Here is a 21,141-nt window from a genome sequence, read left to right on the forward strand (position 1 = left end):
GCTAATGTGTCAATCTGAGGTAATGGGCTCTTGTACGGAAAGTTATAAGTGAACATTATTCTAATACCATTGAGAGTGGAGTGCATATATCGGTACTGCTGTTGCTAACATTGTAGGATAGCTAACTCTCATAACTGTAGCATGGGCCAAAACAAGAAAAAAATGCGTGGTAAAGCTATGAGCAATTGTTCATCTTCGATCCTGTGAAACACATCTGTTCTACCGCAAGCTCTTTGGTTTCAATATTTTTGAAGGAGTAATTATGGACAAAAATAAAAAAAATGTAATAAGCATGGGCCCTAAAATGAACAGCTTGAGAGAAAAGAACACTTTTCAATACAGGAGATGTGTCACAGCTTAATGAAGATGAAGGATGTGCTAATGGTTTTGAAGGTATATATTTTAGAGCCCATATTTGAAGCACTTTTCTTATTTTAGTCCATAATACCTTCTTCAAAGATAATGAAACCAAAGAGCTTACATTAGAAGAGAAGTGTTTCATATTCTCAAAGATGAACAAGTGCTCATAGCTCTTGAGATTTGCATTTTAGAGCTTATGTTTATAACAGACTATTTTTTTTATTAGGTCCATACTAACACCTCTGAAAGTTGCACACGCAAAATTTTAGTAACAACAGTACCGGTGCATGTATTCCACTGACAGAGGTATCAGAACTGTTCCACTTATAGCTGTCGACTCGGTCTTTTCTGAACCAGGGTCTCTTAGCTCAGACTGATACATTTACCCTTCTCTATCAGCCCTGAAAGTCTGTTACTACATCTCATAATCACCCTTTATAAATTCCGTATCATTCTACACCGTCTCGGAATTATATACAGAGTGTAACGGGTAATGTGCATAAATTTTTGTTAATGACTGTGGACATTGTATAACATCAGTATTTACTTCATACAGACTCATACTCAGAGTTATTAGGGGTAGTATGTTTTTAGGTTGGTTAGTACCTCCAAGTACATATGGCAAGAGCAAACTGTTAATGTCTAATTCCCACTGGGCAGCACGTCAGGTGTTGAAGCGTGGACACTTCGACTCAGTTAGTGTATACTTCGGCGTAGTCAATTTAGTGGTGTAGTTACGACTGTGCAGAAAACATCAGGTTGTAAATTATGTGACATGTTCGTGGGAACACTGTTTGACTTAGAGAAAGAAACAACCAAGACACTCGTGTGTGTACATATTAAGGTACCTCATGTAAAATATGTGAGCTTATAGCCGTTACACCCTGCATATATTTTCTGATACTGCTACTCGCTTTATTCGTTATGAGTTATACTTTGTTTCCTGGTGTGTGACAGGACGCACTGAGTCTGACCACCTGTGTGTGGGCGCCCAGTGTTGAACCGGAGCACGAGTCAGCGTTCCTGGTGGAGGATCCGCACTTAATGGTGCAGGAGGGTCGATACAATTTCGTCCCGTACGTAACTGGATCGACTGATCTCGAACAACTTTCTCAGACACAGCGTAAGTACTTACAGACATCCTCAATGTTCATACAAGAAGAATATAGTTGTAAGTGTATAGGGTTTCCGAGCCAGAGTAATTTTCAGTATAATTCTTCTGGCTTCTAGCCTGTCTCATATTTTCAAAGAAATCAACTTTTGGTCTCTTTGGCAAGTGCCCTTTATCAGACCACATAACGCTGCTGGAATATGCCCCTTGTGCCTTCTCTTTGTTCAATCAATATCATAGATCTGTATTAAAATCTGATAAGACTTATCAATTATTTCTTAAAAAAAGCGATACTAAATTCTTTTACAATGTCTTCTGCGTCTTCAGAGAAAAAGAAACTGTTTCAGAATTCATACCTTGTTGTACCACTCTAAAATATAAATGAGTATTCGAATTGGAGACAATGAAAATATACCTTCTCTATCAAGTAAGATTCTACACTATGCTATATTCATTTCTACGTAAGACAATCCACACAGTTGAGGATGTCAACAGATTCAAGAACTGACAGAATCATAACGAATGAAATGATATGAGAAACCCCTGGATCACTATATTTATTAATGAAAACCGCTTTCGGTCTCACTAGCAGATAATCTTCAGATCTAAGCGAGAAATGGAAGAATGAATTGCGACAATATAAAAATCATATTAGTGTAAGACAACAAATAATACTGTTATATCTAAAACACCGTCGCTCCATGTCCGTATACAGGATCGTCAATGAAATTCAACACATAGCAATTGAAAGCGCATTTATTACTCACACCATTGTAAATTCAGAACAGATCTGACCTCCACTGCATAGAGTGCAGCTATTTATACAAATATCGAATAGTCCGGACAGCTGTTCCAGAGCTGAAAAAATGGGATAAACATAAAATAGTTCAAATGGCTCTGAGCACTATGGAACTTAACATCAGAGGTCATCAGTCCCCTAGAACTTAGAACTACTTAAACCTAACTAACCTAAGGACATCACACACATCTATGCCCGAGGCAGGATTCGAACCTGCGACAGTAGCGTTCGCGCGGTTCCAGACTGAAGCGCCTAGAACCGCTCGGCCACACCGGCCGGCTGGATGAACATAACTTTTGGATTCTGACATACTCTATTGAGCAATAGCTGGGGACTGGCTATGTCGCCAAATTATACTTTTATCATTCAAAAATCAAGTACACAACAAAGTATCATTACATCTTCAATCGTTTACACACAAAGAATTGAAAAGTCCGACAGGTATCGAAAACAAAGTTGAAAGAATAATTCATTCCGTCAACCGAGCTGCTTTTCACTAGACTGTGAAAGCTTAAATTACGTGTATGCCGATGTGATGTTTACGTGTATGCCCTCTGTGAGCGTTCATCGCTGCCTGACATCTGCATGGCATATTCCATGTAAGTCTACGAAGGTCACCGTGTGGCATCCGTTCCCGTTCTTCAATGAGAGCCCATGAGAGCTCTTGGAGAGTCTGTGGTTGAACAGGACGACCACGAACACGTCTGTTAAGCATGTCCCATATATACACGATTTGGCTTAGTTCGGGACTCACCACCGGCCATTCCATTATTCCATCGACAGGCCTCCCAAGACCTCCCTGCTTCCGCTCGCATTAGAAAGAATTCAGCGCCACCGCCGTATGCAGCAGTCACCTCATGGTCCAACAGCATCTGTTCGATGTACTGCCTAATTGTAAGGAGACCATGGACAACGGCAAGATCCGTATGGCTATCGAAACTGAAGCCTCCAAACAACATCACGAAAGCTTGGAAATCTGTCGACTTTCTGGACAACACTTGGCAGGTACCGCTCACCACCGGCCTCCGCATCAAAAACATGACCATCACCTTGCATCGGAAGATATCTGGACTCGTCTGTGAATACTACGTTTCGCCAGTGACGAAGTTACCAGTTGACAAGGGAACGGCAAAAATGAAGGCTACTGCAAGATGTAACAACAGTGTCAAGCGGGGTACTCGAACAGGACGTCCGGTTCCTCAGATCCTTTCTTGTAACCTATTCATTAGAGTCTGATCGGACACAGCGGCGGCAGTAGCCTTTCTTAGATCGTCTTGCAGTGCTCTGGCGGAACCCATAGGTCACCACAGCGCGGAGATGACTGGATACCGGCCTTCACGTGGGGCTGTAATGCGTCGGCGACCGTGTCCAACTCGCCTGTGTCCCTGTATCATAACCAACGTGACCGAAAGCCAATCCTTTTTGGATCGAAAAGACTGCCCTTGCATTTAGATGTCAGACTGTATGTGCTTGGTTGAATGAAAGGGACTCAAATGACAGCTGCTACATGTGTACCTCACTAGAAAGCACTGGGACACTGGTACTTAACTTCCTTCTGAGGAGTAACCTCACAGTGCAATGCATAAAACAGCCAATAACCGGCGAATTATTTTAATTGTTACCCACGTGGAAAGTGAATATATCAAGCTATGCTATCTAATCTATCAAGATAGATTTAACGTCCCAGACATTGATTTACGTATTCCGATTACTCCTCTGAACAGTATATTTATATAGACATCGAATAGTTCGGAATGTACAAACATTACAAATACATTGCCGGAAAAAATCAGCACATCAATTAAGAGGTTCCGGTTCACTCAGGATTCATTGTTACAACAGTACATATGGAGGAAATGTGCCGGCCAAAGTGGCCGAGCGGTTCTAGGCGCTACAGTTTGGAACCGTGCGACCGCTACCGTCGCAGTTTGGAATCCTGCCTCGGGCATGGATGTTTGTGATGTCCTTAGGTTAGGTAGGTTTAAGTAGTTCTCAGTTCTAGGGGACTGATGACCTCAGAAGTTAAGTTCCATAGTGCTCGGAGCCATTTGAACCATTTTGAGTAAATGAAATGATTACATTTAGAGACCAATAGCACAAGTGGCTCTGAGGTACCAGGTATCGACCCAAACTGAAACACCCATATTAGTACGTGGTGTGGCCTCCACGGGCGGCTGTGCAAGCTCTGATTCTGGCATCAAGCCGACCGTACAGGTGGCGAATACTGTCCTGGGATACGTTATGCTACGTCTGCTAGACCTGTTCACGTTGTTCTGTAAGACTTATTGGTTGACGAGTCGCACGATTCACTTCTCGTCCCATCATATCACACACGTGTTCGGCTGGAGACAAGTCCGGAGATCGTGCTGGTCAGGGAAGTTGCTGCACGTCTTGCAGAGCACGGTAAGTTTCACGGGTAGTGTGTGAGCGAGTAATATCCGTTGGAACAACACATTACTTACCTGTAGCAAGAACGGCGAAAGAACGGGTCTAACAACATTCTGCACGTACCGAGCGCTGGTTAGTGTTTCCTCCAGAAACCCCACAGGTGGAGGAGGTTTGTGGCTTATCACACCCCTGACCATAAGGACTAGAGAGGCGCCAGTCTGTCTTGAATGAATGCACTCTACGCGACAGCGCTCACCAGGTCACATTGTAGACGCAAACGACCATGACCTGCGTGCATGCAGAATCTGTTTCTTTCGCTGAAGACAATGGCACTCCATTCGATCTTCCAACTGATCCTCTCAAGGCAGCAGTCGAGCCGTGCACTTCAATTTTGTGGCGTGAGTGGAAGACAGGCTAGAGGTGTGCTTGTCCGAAGTTCCACAGCTAATAGCCAGTTCGCAACAGTTCGTGTTGACACATCTGCGCTCACAAGTCCTCTTATCTCTACTGTGATACCGATACGATTGCCACTACTGCGCATACGATCCTGGCAGGCGTCTGTGCCGAGTGGACGTCCAGAACCTCGTCTACAGCTCTCAAAATGTTCACATGACCATTGATACCATTATCGTTGCACACCTGATCCAGCGCGTCCAACGTGTGTGGTAATTGTGCAAAAGCACCTTCGCGCCTCCCGGAAGGCCGCTATTTGACCCCTTTCAATCAATTGCATGGTTGCCTGCTTGTTTCACACGTTTGCACCACTCTGCGTTTTCTAGCTGTGAGCATGCCCTGTTAAAGGGTACACACACAACGTGCTCTGTTAGCTATGTCACTGCGCTATCAGTTGGCAGATGCAGTTGGAACCATTGTCAGTGTGTCTATTGTCCTTCAGATGGAATACGCCGTCATCGGATCAAAATCGACGTCGTGTTTCTAGGCACACTAATTTTTTTCCGGCACTGTGTTTTATTTGTCAACAAGACACAACGTGTGTGCTGAAGTTATCGGCATTGATCTCTGTCATGGAGAAAAAACGACCTGCTGTTTCAAAAGTTCTCATTGGAGCCCACTACAGCATCCTAGATATAGATCTTGTTAGTAGTTTGGCTTTTGGTAGCGCTGGCTGATCCTCGGGTTCTGGTTTTGTTGTTAAATCCTCTTCACTAGAGGACCGAAGGTAGTCCCTCCCGTCGAAGCTTCACAGTCGTCGAGTAGGTCTTCAGTTTCCTCGCATCTTTTATCGCCTGTCTGTACCTCTGGATTGTAGATGGCCTTTCTACGGAGGGCATGAACGATGTCCTTGTGCTTTTGTCTTCTTGATGAAGGGCTTTAATCCCCGACTTTATACATAAGCGATCTCTGACAGGCGACGAAGATACAAAACGGGCCAAACTAGCGCTTTGGTAAATTTAACGATAATTCTGCTTCCAGCACAGGCATAAAAATCGGTGCCAAGTATCCTGGGCTGCATGTCACTGTCCGCTGCTGGGAGTCCAGCGTCAGTATGCGGATCTACTGTCTTAATTCTTTGGGCCTGGTGATGAGGTGTTTCACATAGTCATCTGGAGTACCGTCCGGCTGTAAGGAGAGCGATGGATCCTTGTCGTTCCAGCCTTTTAAGAAGCCGGTTGTGTCTTGCTTCGATATGTTGTGTACGAATGTCGTGACGGTCAGTATTACATTCCGATCGCTCTGTTCATCAGTGTATATTGAGAGTACATCTCCCAGTGATTTATTAAAGCTGCTCTCCTTCTTGCTCCATCTGTCTGTCCATCTTTCCCTATCCATCCCATCCTGCCAACTGTCCCAGTCTATCGCCTGTTCTGTCTGCCTCAACCTTTGCTATGCTAAACATCGTTAAAACAGGCTGATAGTACTCTTAACACAAAATGCCTGTCGTGCAGGGCAGCCTACACGTTGGGGTATGGTGTGGGGTGTCGGTTGCACTGTTTTGCACATCCCTAGATGCTGAAGTCCGATCTCTGGTGACCTACAGAGAAGGGAAGGAACCCATATATTCATGCAAATTAACTAAAGAAAACGATAATGCCGTGCAACGGAAGCGATTTACTTAATAATAATAAGGGTGGCCCAACACGTAGACGATAGGGGTACCTCACCACTCACAAAGACAAATTAATGAAATCCATTGTACACTGCAATTCCAGTTGTGTAGGTTTCTTTTTAAACTTATTTTCCTTATATTCTTAAATAATTTGTTCGTGTTATTTTTAGATTGTGTCTTTATTTTGTGGGGGTGTGCTTGGTAATTGTGCGATTTTTGTCGTTTTTCGTTCCCTCTGTTCTGGAGAAATTCATGTGTGTTGTTTTTCGATTATCATCTTGTTTTGTGTGTGTGTGGGAGGGGGGTGGGGGGAGGGGGCGGCACGTTTGGTATCGCTGTCATATCATTCGATTCCAGTTTTGGGTTTTCTACCTTTTTTCGTTATGATTATTGTAGACGTATTCGTCTGCGTTATTTTTAGGTTGTTTCGTTACTTTGGAATAATCTTAGCTTTACTACTTTTTCTGTCCCTCCCCAGAACCTTTTAATGCCTGCTTTTGTCCCGTTACTCTCATGTCAATAGCGGACTGAAATATTTCGCACGTATTTCATATTTGTTATCGACCGTGATGTATCTTATGGTCACCATCTTGAAGTATGTAATTGGCCTATTATTAAATTTTATCTGTGGTTGTCTCTGTACCTCTTCCAAACTACGCTCTTTTTTCGAAATATGACGTTCAAGGCTCAAAGCAGACGGCTGTCGGGCCTTGCTATATTCCCATGTTTACATATCAGTGCAGTTTGTTTACAGAGACAATTCATATTCGATTTTTGTAAAAGTTTGTATTTTCATCTCTCTTGTCAGATCATTTGGCTCTGAGTAAACTGCATTTGTTTCAGCTGGTGGGCAGTTGTCCACAGAAGAAGAAGTGTCGAAACTAAGTCAAAGCTTTGACGAAACAATAGCTTGTGATCTGCGACTTCCGACGAGGGAGGAACAGCTGGGCGCTGCTCAGTCAATAAAACAGTTCTATTACAACGACAGTGACATTACACTGCAGAAAAACTACACCACGGCTCTGGTAAGTCAGGACCGCTAAGTATCATACTAAAAACTCATCATTCTTTCTAGTTATGTTGTAATCACTTAAGCGGTGAACAGTGTTATCTGAAGGAATTACCACTGCACGTACATGCATCTTAAAGTATATCAGAAATGTATGATACTTTTAAAATTGCAGATATCCAGTACATTTTGTTTTCCTTGAAAGATAATTTGTTATTTTCGTTATTTAAACTTCTCCGAGAGAAAATGTAAATTAATTATAATGATTCAAATGTGCTGATGAAATCTCTGAAAATGGGTTTTCAAAGTATTACTTGCAATGTTTAAAGCGACAACAGAGTGAGGATATAAATTTATATTTTCTGCTTACGTTATTCTCTGAATTTTAATCATGACTGTACGCAATGGCCCGCAGACAAAATTATCGATACGCCAGACATGTTGTCCGACCGTACGTTCAGGATGCTAACCGTGCCATGCGGGGGCGGTGCAGTACTTTCACCTGTAAGCCAACATGTTTTTAGGCAAATGCTGCCGTCACACAACAAACATTCAGACCCCTCACTGAAAGTGTTCTCAGCAGAGTTGAATCCATCGTAGAGGCAAAGGTTGGACATCTCACGTATTAATGTCCAGTAACAGATGCCCAGACACTTTTGAAAAGATAGTAAAAGATAGTGCAAGTAAAGTGAATTTTCCGACACTAGCTAACGTTTATGACTAATATTTATTTTTACTTGTACTGTGTTTCGTGATGTGTATTACAGCAGTAGAGCTTGTTCTTATAATATTCGATTCTTCTTCCTTCCAAGAAATGTCCATCTTATTTATATGTGACTAATCATAATAGCTGTAATTCGAAGTATTCGTTCCGCGATGTAGTAAATCCTAGTAATCAAAACTGTGTCTCTTGCGTTTGAATAAATCGCTATTGATGAAACGTTACAGGCGCCACATGATCTCCGTGTTGTTTAACACGTTTGTCGGTGTCACTGGACAGAACCGACGACTACTATTGCCAATTGCTCTTTATCCCTTGCAATACAACTTAAAATGTGAAAATTCTATACTAGGTTTATTTTCTTTACTTCTTCTTCGACTTGTACCACTACAAGTGATCCAGTCGTGAAAGCTGTTAACCCCTTCTCAACCACTGTACAATCAATATAGAATTCCCACGATTCCACTCTTAGTTCTTCTCTGGACCCACATAACCATCTTCTTAAGCCACCTGTCATTGTTCATTCCTTTATCATGCGCAAACCACTGCAGACTTTTATTCTCCAGTCTGCTCGTTATGGACTGTGTCACTTCCATTTTTCTCCTTTTTAGATTTTTTATTTTATTTTCACGGTTGACCTGGAGGCATCATCTCATGAAATCTAATTCCATTATCCTAACTTATCTCATTTTTTATCCTAAGTGACCACATTTCTGCAGTATAAGTAGCTGTATTCTCAATGACACTACGGAATATCCTTTTTTCATTCTGTTAAATAATATTATTGTTCTCAGCTTTGTCGCTCGTTCAGTCATTGCTGATTTCGTGTCAACATTTCTGTCGCAGGTTCCGCCACTGGATATAACAGAAACCAAATACTTGAAACTATCGGTTTTTAGTTTCCAACCTTCGAGAACTAAATCAGTTCCTGTTTTAGAAAAACGCATCTGTTGTATCTTATCAGAATTAATTTTTTGACCTGATCTTGTGTATTACTTCTGCAACTTATCTACACTACTGGCCATTAAAATTGCTACACCACGAAGATGACGTGCTACAGACGCGAAATTTAACCGACAGGAAGAAGATGCTGAGATATGCAAATGATTAGCTTTTCAGAGCATGATGGTCGCATTTGCGTTTGGAGATATCGCGGTGAACGCACATTGGAAGCGTGTATTCGTCATCGCCATACTGGCGTATCACCTGGGATGTTGGTATGGGGTGCCATTGGTTACACGTCTCGGTCAACTCTTATTCGCATTGACGGCACTTTGAACAGTGGACGTTACATTTCAGATGTGTTACGACCCGTGGCTCTACCCTTCATTCGATTCCTGCGAAACCCTACATTTCAGCAGGATAATGCACGACCGCATGTTGCAGGTCCTGTACGGGCCTTTCTGGATACAGAAAATGTTCGACTGCTGTCCTGGCCAGCATATTCTCCAGATCTCTCATTAACTGAAAACGTCTGGTCAATGGTGACCGAGCAACTGGCTCGTCACAATACGCCAGTCACTACTCTTGATGAACTGTGGTATCATGTTGAAGCTGCATGGACAGTTGTACCTGAACACGCCATCCAAGCTCTGTTTGACTCAATGGCCAGGCGTATCAAGGCCGTTAGTAGGCCAGAGGTGGTTGTTCTGGGTACTGATTTCTGAGGATCTATGCACCCAAATTGCGTGAAAATGTAATCACATGTCAGTTCTAGCACAATATATTTGTCCAATGAATACCCATTTATCATCTGCATTTCTTCTTGGTTTAGCAATTTTAATGGCCAGTAGTGTAAGATGTGTTCCATCTCTTGTCTGCTGTTTTCGAAAATGATTGCGTCATCTGCAAAAAAAAATTGTGAATGCATTCCGTCCTGTCCAACTAACATACTTAGTCCTTAACAATTTTTCTACCATGCCTTTAGCGCTTGCTCTGTGTATATCTTAAAAAGTAAAAGTGACAAACTACAACTAAGCTTAAGATATTTAGTGGTTCTAAAGCTTTCTGTTTTTCATTTTCCAATCTTTACTTTGGCTTATGTCTCCTTGTACTTTCTCATGATTATATTAATTCACTTATCACTTACTTTCAATCTGTTCATGACAGATGCAGTCTCAGAGCTTGGTATGGTGTTGTACGCTTTTTTCAAATCCACAAAAGTCATATGCATTTCTCTGTTACTAGCTCTATTCTTTCCAGTTGCTAATATAGGACAGTGGATGTTATCCGAACGTGATCTACCAGCCCTTGAGGTCACTCTGTTCCTCTGAGAGATACGCCGTATTCTGCTCAATCTTTTCTTGACGGATACTAAGAAAAGTATTCCCCTGCAATATGAACAAGACTTATTTACTTACACATGAAATTTTTTAAAAAGCTATTTTTCTAGACAGTGATAAATGTTACACGAGAGGTATTATTTTTTTTTGTTTTAATGCAGCTCCATGTAGTAATTCGTGTGAAAAATAAATTGAAATTTGATACAATTTTTTTCGCCTGGAAACATTGAAACAATTTCCGTACCAATGCACTCTGAGTTCGATGAAAAACCATAAATATGATCTAAAAACTGTCACATGAAATACGACGGCGGGTTGTGAATAAAGTACGATCACGTTGTACTTTCGTGATTGAATGTTTAAGGCAGATTATAGTGCCGTGATTTCATAGATTATGAGCGCGAATAATGACAGTTTCGAGTAGGTATTTACGTGAAACAAGGTAAGAGTTTCACCAAGTTATTTTAACAATTTTTTCTCTAGCTATGATGGACAGGTGCACTAGGTAATAGCAACTGTTACAAATTCGTATCGTTTTCGGCAGCGAAGTAATAATCCCCTATCATTGTCATACTACACGTCTGAGATTGTCTCACAAGGTGTATTACATTTACATATGTAATTCGGAGGAGTGACGAAGGTTGCATTTGGATGCTGGCTTTTGTTCCCGTCATTTTTACGCGGAACGAAAGAAATTGCATTTAACGTTGAGGCTTGTTCCCTTCTCAACACTCCCTATAAGCTCATGCCGCATCCATGGCTCTTCAGACTGCCGTCGATGATGTCTACTGTTATATTTGCCTGTCCCACTGAAGAGAAGAAAAAAGCCTTTTAAAATCTTTCCGGGTAAGATGGCAGATAAAATCGAAATAATGCAGGTGTCATTAACTCCGCGCTATCGTATGCCGATGAAAGCGAAGTACGGCAAGAAAGCAGGTAAAAATTCTAGTAATTTGACTTCGAATTAGCAAAGCTAAGACAATAGTCGGCGTAATTCATGCTTTATAGTCAGAACACAATCCTTTTTGATGGCCGCTATACACAGTGCACACACGCGTAAGGTTAGTGAAGAAACAATGTTTAGTCTTGTTTTAATTGGCTGTTACTTTGGTTCTTGGCAGAATTAAGAACAAAAAACACGCAATACTTGTGTAACAATCATAAGTTTGGTTTTGTAACCTAGTAAGCTGCCTTAAAGGGACGTTTATTATTACATTAAGCGATAGCTAAAAAGTTATCTCACGACCAATTGCTCACAATGTCATTAAGTTAACCGACGACTAGAAGAAAGAAGTACGTGAGATAAACGTGTAGTAATTTCGTTGACGTCTCTCCGATTTTCTCTTCCAGCTGAGTTCGCATCTCTTTTTTGTGGAAGGAGTGGACGCTGCGATCAGAAACATGGCCCAGTACTCTTCAGAGCCTCTGTACTACTACCAGTTTGCCTACAATGGTCCGACTACTCAGTTCCCAGGTGGTCCAGGTAAGGAATGACCTTCTCAGATCCAATACTTTGCAAATTACTGTTTTAAAACCGCCAACTATATAAGTAAATTAAACATAGTTATATAATTACAAATTTTGCTAAAGATTTCAAAAATGTCGGTATGTAATCTCATGCTTCGAAAATAGCGAGGCCCAAATAAATATTTATCTTGTAGTTATTTACTTCCTAGCAGATGGCGGATACAAAACATGAGTAAAGCATTGCGGTGGCATGGTATAGTAAAAGTGCTTTTGATATTTAAAGGAGCACGAGGATAAATAATAAATATATGACATTCTCTCCAGTCTTTATATAATTTGTTGTCACTGCGGTGGGTGCGAGTACAAGTAACCAGCAAAGAAATGTGATACGTCTTGTGGCGGTTGAGGTGCAATGAGAACACAACCCAGATAAACAATGTAGAACAGTTTCATTAATAATAGAAGAGTACCAGGTGTACGTATTCATTCCACTCATCTCTTTGACTATCTCAGCCCTCTACCTCTCCCTGTCCACCTGCACCACCCATTCTCCTCTTTGTCAATCTGCTCCACCACCCTCTGTCCATCTGTTCCTCCCCAGCTGTCCATCTTTTCCTGCCCCTCTAATTCGATCTTCCTTCCCCTCTCTTTGTCAATGTCCACCTTCCCCTCTCACTCTCTATCTCCTCCTCCCCACTCTCCCCCTCCTCGTCCTCATCTCTCTCGGTACATCTCCTCCAACTTCCTCTCCCTGTTCACCTCCTTCCCTTTCCGTTTTGTGTCCATCTCCTCCTCTCACCTATCTCTGTCGATCACCTCCTCTTCCCTTCCTCTGTTAATTTCCTCCTCTCCTTCTGTCTGTTCATCTTCTCCCCCCCCCCTCCCTCCATCTTCTCTCTGCTTATATCTTCCTCCCCTTCCTCTATCCTTTTTCTGTCCACGTCCTCCCCTCTCTCTGTCCATTCCCCCTCCTCTATCTCTATCCATCTCCTCTTCCACTAATTGTGCATATCTCCTCCTTCCCCTTGCTGTCTGTCCATCTCTTCACCCCCCTTCTATCTCCACATTATGGCACTCAGCCCAATAGAATGCTGGTAGTTCTTACACCTACAGTATTTCTTTCCAGATTGTAACTAATGTTTGTACCAAATTTGATTGAAATCATTCCACGTGTTTAGTATGAGCTATTTGCCTGTGGCTTCGCCCACATACGCACATATGAAATATGTTTCACACATATTTAGCGTATTTCACGATATCTGTAGACATGTGTCGCCCTGCAGTTTCATTTTCGAGCAACTCAATGTTTGTGACGTCATACATCCTGTACTGTGTGTTGTATAACGATATATTTTTGTAGGTATATTCAGCGGCATACGTGGATACCGTCTGCGAAATGTGTTGCGAATAGAGTTAATAGTAATGAAGTAATAAATTAAAACACCATGCATGATGCGGGAGTTACTCACGCATCTTAGTGTTTATGGCGTCGTATCTCTTTAACTAAGTGTCGTACAATGATGTAATTTATCTAGTACATTCAGTGGTGAATGTGAATACGGTCTGAAAACTGCGTTACGAATACAATTAGTAGTAAGTAGGTAATAAATCAAAACATCGTGCTTCATGTGGCAGTTTTAGTGCACGAACAACGAAAATGCAGTAAGTGATAAACTTTTTCCCATTCATCACTCTGTGGGGGTCCTGAGCGAGAAAAAGTTGAGTAAAGGTGCTTACATTTTTAAGTACTGGATGGCTGAAGTATGGGTATCCTCACGTTGTGGACTACGCTGCTTTTCATCCTCATCCCAATCCCTCTGATAGGTGCGAGGTGTTCATACCCATGGTGATGCTTTCCAGACACGAAATGATACATGTACCAAGCTTGGCTTAGATCAGTCCAGTAGTTTAGGAGGAAATGTTGAACATATGTACATACATACACTCCTGGAAATTGAAATAAGAACACCGTGAATTCATTGTCCCAGGAAGGGGAAACTTTATTGACACATTCCTGGGGTCAGATACATCACATGATCACACTGACAGAACCACAGGCACATAGACACAGGCAAGAGAGCATGCACAATGTCGGCACTAGTACAGTGTATATCCACCTTTCGCAGCAATGCAGGCTGCTATTCTCCCATGGAGACGATCGTAGAGATGCTGGATGTAGTCCTGTGGAACGGCTTGCCATGCCATTTCCACCTGGCGCCTCAGTTGGACCAGCGTTCGTGCTGGACGTGCAGACCGCGTGAGACGACGCTTCATCCAGTCCCAAACATGCTCAGTGGGGGACAGATCCGGAAATCTTGCTGGCCAGGGTAGTTGACTTACACATTCTAGAGCACGTTGGGTGGCACGGGATACATGCGGACGTGCATTGTCCTGTTGGAACAGCAAGTTCCCTTGCCGGTCTAGGAATGGTAGAACGATGGGTTCGATGACGGTTTGGATGTACCGTGCACTATTCAGTGTCCCCTCGACGATCACCAGTGGTGTACGGCCAGTGTAGGAGATCGCTCCCCACACCATGATGCCGGGTGTTGGCCCTGTGTGCCTCGGTCGTATGCAGTCCTGATTGTGGCGCTCACCTGCACGGCGCCAAACACGCATACGACCATCATTGGCACCAAGGCAGAAGCGACTCTCATCGCTGAAGTCGACACGTCTCCATTCGTCCCTCCATTCACGCCTGTTGCGACACCACTGGAGGCGGGCTGCACGATGTTGGGGCGTGAGCGGCAGACGGCCTAACGGTGTGCGGGACCGTAGCCCAGCTTCATGGAGACGGTTGCGAATGGTCCTCGCCGATTCCCCAGGAGCAACAGTGTCCCTAATTTGCTGGGAAGTGGCGGTGCGGTCCCCTACGGCACTGCGTAGGATCCTACGGTCTTGGCGTGCATCCGTGCGTCGCTGCGGTCCGGTCCCAGGTCGACGGGCACGTGCACCTTCCGCCGACCACTGGCGACAACATCGATGTACTGTGGAGACCTCACGCCCCACGTGTTGAGCAATTCGGCGGTACGTCCACCCGGCCTCCCGCATGCCCACTATACGCCCTCGCTCAAAGTCCGTCAACTGCACATACGGTTCACGTCCACGCTGTCGCGGCATGCTACCAGTGTTAAAGACTGCGATGGAGCTCCGTATGCCACGGGAAACTGGCTGACACTGACGGCGGCGGTGCACAAATGCTGCGCAGCTAGCGCCATTCGACGGCCAACACCGCGGTTCCTGGTGTGTCCGCTGTGCCGTGCGTGTGATCATTGCTTGTACAGCCCTCTCGCAGTGTCCGGAGCAAGTATGGTGGGTCTGACACACCGGTGTCAATGTGTTCTTTTTTCCATTTCCAGTAGTGTATATACATACATAAATACATTTTTATAATTTGTATGGATGCATCAACCAAAAGTTTCTCTACAATAGTTTGCGAAAGTTTGTGATCAGCACTGAATTTGCACAAGTCTGAATTTGGGCTGAAGACCGTAATGATGAAGCACACGAAGTTCGATATTGAATTGGAAGTAGAAAAAAGTAATGTAGTGAAGGTCAAAGTCGATAACAAGTTCCTGGTCATCTCCAAAGCAGGTGCAAAGTTATCGTGAAGGGGAAGACAGATCCAGACGGTTCTGTAGTTCGACGACAGCTGATGTGGCACGGCGTCATACCTAGTAAAGTTTCCAGTTGGGACCGTGATTGAAGAACTGCAGATGCAGCTAGCTTGGGGCTCGGCAGAAGACTGGTTTAGAGCAATGCTGGGCCGCCCTATAAACACAGACAGCGTAGAGATGCTAGTCTACAGGAACAATTTGAGATGAAGTGTCTTGCAGAAGTATTCATCTCCGCAGGGCTGGCGCCCTCTAGCAGCACTCGCACTGTTTCCACCTGGCCTAGTCAGTGTGTACGAATGTAGTTCTGTCATGTGTAGAGTTGTAAAACTACCATGGGCTACCGTACACTATTGTTAGTAAGCGATGACTGCGTCAATTTTCCTATCAGTTTTGATCAGTTATCATACCGTTTTACCTGTACGTTAGATGTGTTGCGTACCTATCCGGCGTTAGCTGATAACGATCGCTTCCTTTCCGGTTGTGATCAGTTTTCCCCTTTGTTCCCCTAATTCATACTTACTAGATTCCCCAAAAACTGGAAGCGGTTAACTGTCTAGAAACTGAGACAAATTGTGTCACGAAATTTCAACCCTGGATAGCTGATACCAGTAGGAACCAAAAGCACTAATGTTGGGTAGGTCTACAACGCACAATTTTTAAACTGCGGAAACTTGGCTCTACGTGCTCCAATTGGCCGCGGGATTGCCCTGTTGCCGTATGCTCCGGACAACGCATGACCGCGAATGCTTTGCCTGTCGCAGATCGTGGTACATCCAAGGCGGCCCGCACGCTCGGTCGTAGCGAGCCAGCCTTCCACTCTGGGGGCGAATCCGCCGGCGTCCCGACACATCCTTTGACGTTTTAAGATAAGACGTACCAAGAAAAACCCGTGAATAGCTGTTAGTTCGCGTACAGAAAATCTTTTACAAATTGTGTCGGCCCTGAAAAGGGCCTCTTTTGTAGCTAGGACTTTGTTTACTTAAAGCAAGTGCTTGAACTGGCGACCCTCTGACGCGACACAAGTTTGCTAACGTCGAACTATGTTTTGCCGAACTCTTTCAAAGGTTCCTGGCTTTGCCCTGATGTGATTGGCGGCATGTTCAATGCGATCCATTAATTACTCTTCGTTTGTAGGTGGTTCGCGTGTGGTGTGTGAACCAGAACTTTGAAGAATCCCCACAGGAAAAAGTTCGATGGCATGAGGCCTGGCAATCGCGGGGGCCATGTCCTACGAGCACCTCTGCTAATTACCTGGCCGTCGAAGAGTTCATTTAAATATCCGCGCACAGCACGACAGTTATGTGCGGGAGCCCCATCATGCTGCAACCACATCCGTAGCCGTATGTCCAGCGGAAGATCTTTCAACAGGCCGGGTGGAGTTTCTTGCAAAAAGTGAAGGTAATTTGCCCCGGTAAGTCGAGGAGGTAGACGGACCGGCCCAATCAGATGGTCGTGACGTCACGTGAGGATTTCCCCTTGCCCAGTAATGAACGTTTCGAGTGTTTAAAGTCCATACCGATGGAAGGTGCATTCGTCGATAAACAACACAATGGCGGGGAAGTCGGGATCTCCTGTAACACATCGCAGAAACCACCGGAAAAACCCTAGCCTGTGTTCATTAGTCCACCACAGGATTTGGGTCTTGGACAGTGTGGAAACTAAATGGATGCTGGCCATCATCCCTCAAAACCTCCCAGAGTAGCCGATGAGTGAACCCCATGTCGTGTCCAACCGCTCGAGTACTTGTCGTAGGTGCTTCCTCGAGGCGCTCGAGAACAGTCCCTTCAAATGCAGATTCACGTCGTGTTCGAGGTCTTTCAGCATCACCGTCATATCCCACTAACGAGTCTGTTTCGCCAAGTCGCCGGTGAACTGGTGTAAACGTTTGCGCGTATGGGTGGCGTCTTGTTGGGCATGGTTTCTCGTACAACCGTCGAGCTTCATGTGCATTACCGTCGACTTGTCCATAAACAAAAACCAAACGAGTACGGTGCCGCTGTGCATTCTGTATGACTAAATCGCAGGTGGTGTGTGTGCTCCGAAGCGAAGTTTACGTGTGAATGCCTCTGACGTGAGGTGGAGACAAACAACAAGCCCTGTTCGACACGTGTGCGTATCACTTTGGGGCAGTTTACGGGGCGAGGGACGTTTGTATGTGTGACCGACAACCATAGCGCTGCCCGTCAACAGACGAACGGCAGCAGGGCAATTCCATGGCCAATCGGAGCGAGTGGCGCCAAGTTTCCGTACTTTAAAAATGATGCGTTGTCGACCTACACGACATTATTAATTTTGGTTCCTACTGCCATCAGCTATCCAGGGTTAACATTTCGTGACACAATTTTTCTCCATCCTGTATACAGGGACGGTAACCTACAGAGCATTTTTGTTTTACGTGGCTATCCTCCTGACTATTACTGAAAAGTAGATAGTATCCATAGCAAAATTGAAATTGTCGATGTTTGATTCAGGTTTTATACGAAAATCGTCGATTTTTAACGTGAATCAGAAGTAAAAATCAAGTAAACACTACTGATTTATCACATAACGCTACAAAACCCAATTTCCTCACAAAAGTTGTAAAATGACATAAAAAACCACAAAACAATAACATATCAAACATCGCTTCAATACTTCGTTGAATTATATCAAACATGTTTCTGTAATTCATAAAAAAACTTCCACATTTATCAGTAATAATGGGAAACTCTTGCCTTTGATCACGATGAAGAAAGTTCTATTGAGTTCAAAATAACAATGATAATTGTTCATATTTTTTATGTTCGTGCATGTAAACTGTACTTACAGCAAAAGTAATGGCTTTGGTTACATAAAGGTGTAGAAGCTAAGCGATCAACAAATTTGTGTTATAAAATGTAATTTTTATTCTGTAAGGATACAGAATGGACTAGCAGTGAATGATGTGCGGTGGTAATTATGTCCATAAAAAAAGAGTGAAAGAAAACAGAGAGAAACCGACTGCTTCAAGTTTCTTACACATTCATTTATGTTGCTTTCCCTACCAATGCTACCAATGCCACCGGTAATCCTACCGTTTTCTACTATATTCATGTCGTGAGCCAAAATTATCGAACCATTGTTCTGGTACAGCGCAACTCTAGTCTTCCGCTGATTTAGGTCATACGGGTAAGTACGCTCGCATACCACACGTGTGGAGGGGTAGCAGGCCTGCTGGTGGGCGGCCAGTACACCAAAGAATATTCTTATTTAGCTGTTGAGTGAAACATATTCCAATCTGAGAGAAGGATTGAACAGAAAGTGGACCTGCACAGGAAATAAAGTTAGAATTACACAAGAAGGAGAAGTGCTGTAGCTAAACACACAAGACAGATCCAATAGTTCATCCAGCCTCAAGTTTTAATATGAATAGCTATTTCTTTGACTTTGAGTAGATCGACCGTAAAGGCAAATTTGTGCAGCCTCCTTCAATCAAAGTGGTTTTATTTGTCTGCTAGTTCTCTGTATTCACAGGGTGGCCCCTCTGATGTTTCACCACTACATTAGTTTCTGCTTACATCGTATCACTTTAGCCCTCAGCGCGTTTACTGTCTTCCATGTCTTCCAAGGAAAGACGTGGTCATCACGAAGTTCCTCTTTAATATTCTTAAACTGACGCCTGCTTATGTACACTCAACACTACTAGGTACTCACTGGAGAGTAGAGTCAGAGAAACATTTCAGTACAGCACTCAGGAATAATATGAAACATGTAATTTTTTTCGTTTTACGTTCGGGGTTCCCAAAAGAGTTAATGTTACCTCACTTTCAACGTGTATTGAAAATAATATGTAATAAGATGGACTCTACCCATAAACCACTTCTCTCAAAACGCGATAGTTAGAATCATGCCTAGATCAGACTGAAATGTAGTTTTCCCCTTTGTTCCCCTAATTCAAACTTGTGCTCATACGACTACGTATGGTAATCATATGTGGAACAGATGCACTATAAACTAGAACACGAAATGATTTGTCCAGACATACTTAACTAACTACTTGAGGAAGCTGTAGAGGGTAAAAACTGTAGAGCAAGACGGAGATTGGAATACATCAACCAAATAATTGAGGAGGTCGGTTGCGAGTTGCACTACACTGGGATGAAGAGGAGAGGAATTCCTGGCGGGCCGCATCAAACCAATTCGAAGACTGACGACTCAAAAAAAAAGCTTAACTGAGATATGAAGCGCTAGGGTATATTCGATATGTGGAGTTCAGTATACAACTGTACGTTCAACTAAAACTTAACCCTCAACTGTAGGCAGAAGACACTAGGGTTCCTATAAATAATTTTTACCTATGAGCTGGGTGGGATATACACACATCAAAAAAAGTTTTCCATCACCCCACTTCCCAGAACCCCTAAAGATAGACGTTGACTGTGGATATTGTATCACAGACACAGTCCCTTTGACTGTTCACAGATGTCACTAAACCCGCCCAAAGATGCAAACAACCATGCATGAGCAGCGCCTATTAGACGGAGGGCGTCCGACAGCCTATCAGTTCCAGTCATTCCACCAGGAAGGAGGCACATGGCTCATGTTGTCTATAGTTCAACCATGCCTAGACGGTCAATACCGCGGTTCGATCGCGTCCGCATTGTTACTTTGTGCCAGGAAGGACTCTCAATAAGCGCAGTGTCCAGGTGTCTCGTAGTGAACCAAAGCGATGTTGTTTGGACATGGAGGAGATACAGAGAGACAGGAACTGCCGATGACATGTCTCGCTTAGGCCGCCCAAGGGCTACTACTGCAGTGGATGACCGCTACCTACGGATTATGGCTCGGAGAAAACCTGACAGCAACGCCACATTGATGAATAATGTTTTTCGTGCAGCCACAGGACGTCGTGTTACGACTCAAACTGTGCGCAATAAGTTGAATGATGCGCAACTTCACTCCCGACGTACAAGGCCAGGTCCACCTTTGCAACTACGACACCATGCAGCGCGGAACAGATGGGCCCAACAACAAGCCAAATGGGCCGCTCAGGATTGGCATCACGTTCTCTTCACCGATGAGTGCCGCATATGCCTTCAACCAGACAATCATCGGAGACGTGTTTAGGGGCAACCCCGTCAGGCTGAACGTCCTAGACACGCTGTCCAGCGAGTGCAGCAAGGTGGAGGTTCCCTGCTGTTTTGGGATGGCATTATGTGGAGCCGACGTACGCCGTTTGCGGGCATAGAAGGCGCTGTAACGGCTGTACGATACGTGAATGCCATCCTCCGGCCGATAGTACAATCATATCGGCAGCACATTGGCGAGGCATTCGTCTTCATGGGCTACAATTCGCGCCCC

At 43.8% G+C, this 21,141-nt stretch overlaps 1 protein-coding gene across 3 annotated transcripts in view; it reads left to right on the forward strand.

Moving 5' to 3' along the window:
- LOC124594738 (esterase FE4-like) overlaps nt 1-21,141 on the forward strand; it is a 106,163-nt gene that overhangs the window by 65,439 nt on the left and 19,583 nt on the right. For all 3 annotated transcript variants that reach the window (XM_047133112.1, XM_047133113.1, XM_047133114.1), the window contains exons 8-10: nt 1,318-1,483; nt 7,570-7,751; nt 12,089-12,221. In XM_047133112.1, coding sequence (XP_046989068.1) covers nt 1,318-1,483; nt 7,570-7,751; nt 12,089-12,221 — 481 coding nt within the window. The remainder of the gene's footprint in view (nt 1-1,317; nt 1,484-7,569; nt 7,752-12,088; nt 12,222-21,141) is intronic.

The sequence above is a fragment of the Schistocerca americana genome, chromosome 2 (assembly GCF_021461395.2).
Source record: "Schistocerca americana isolate TAMUIC-IGC-003095 chromosome 2, iqSchAmer2.1, whole genome shotgun sequence".
NCBI lineage: Eukaryota > Metazoa > Arthropoda > Insecta > Orthoptera > Acrididae > Schistocerca > Schistocerca americana.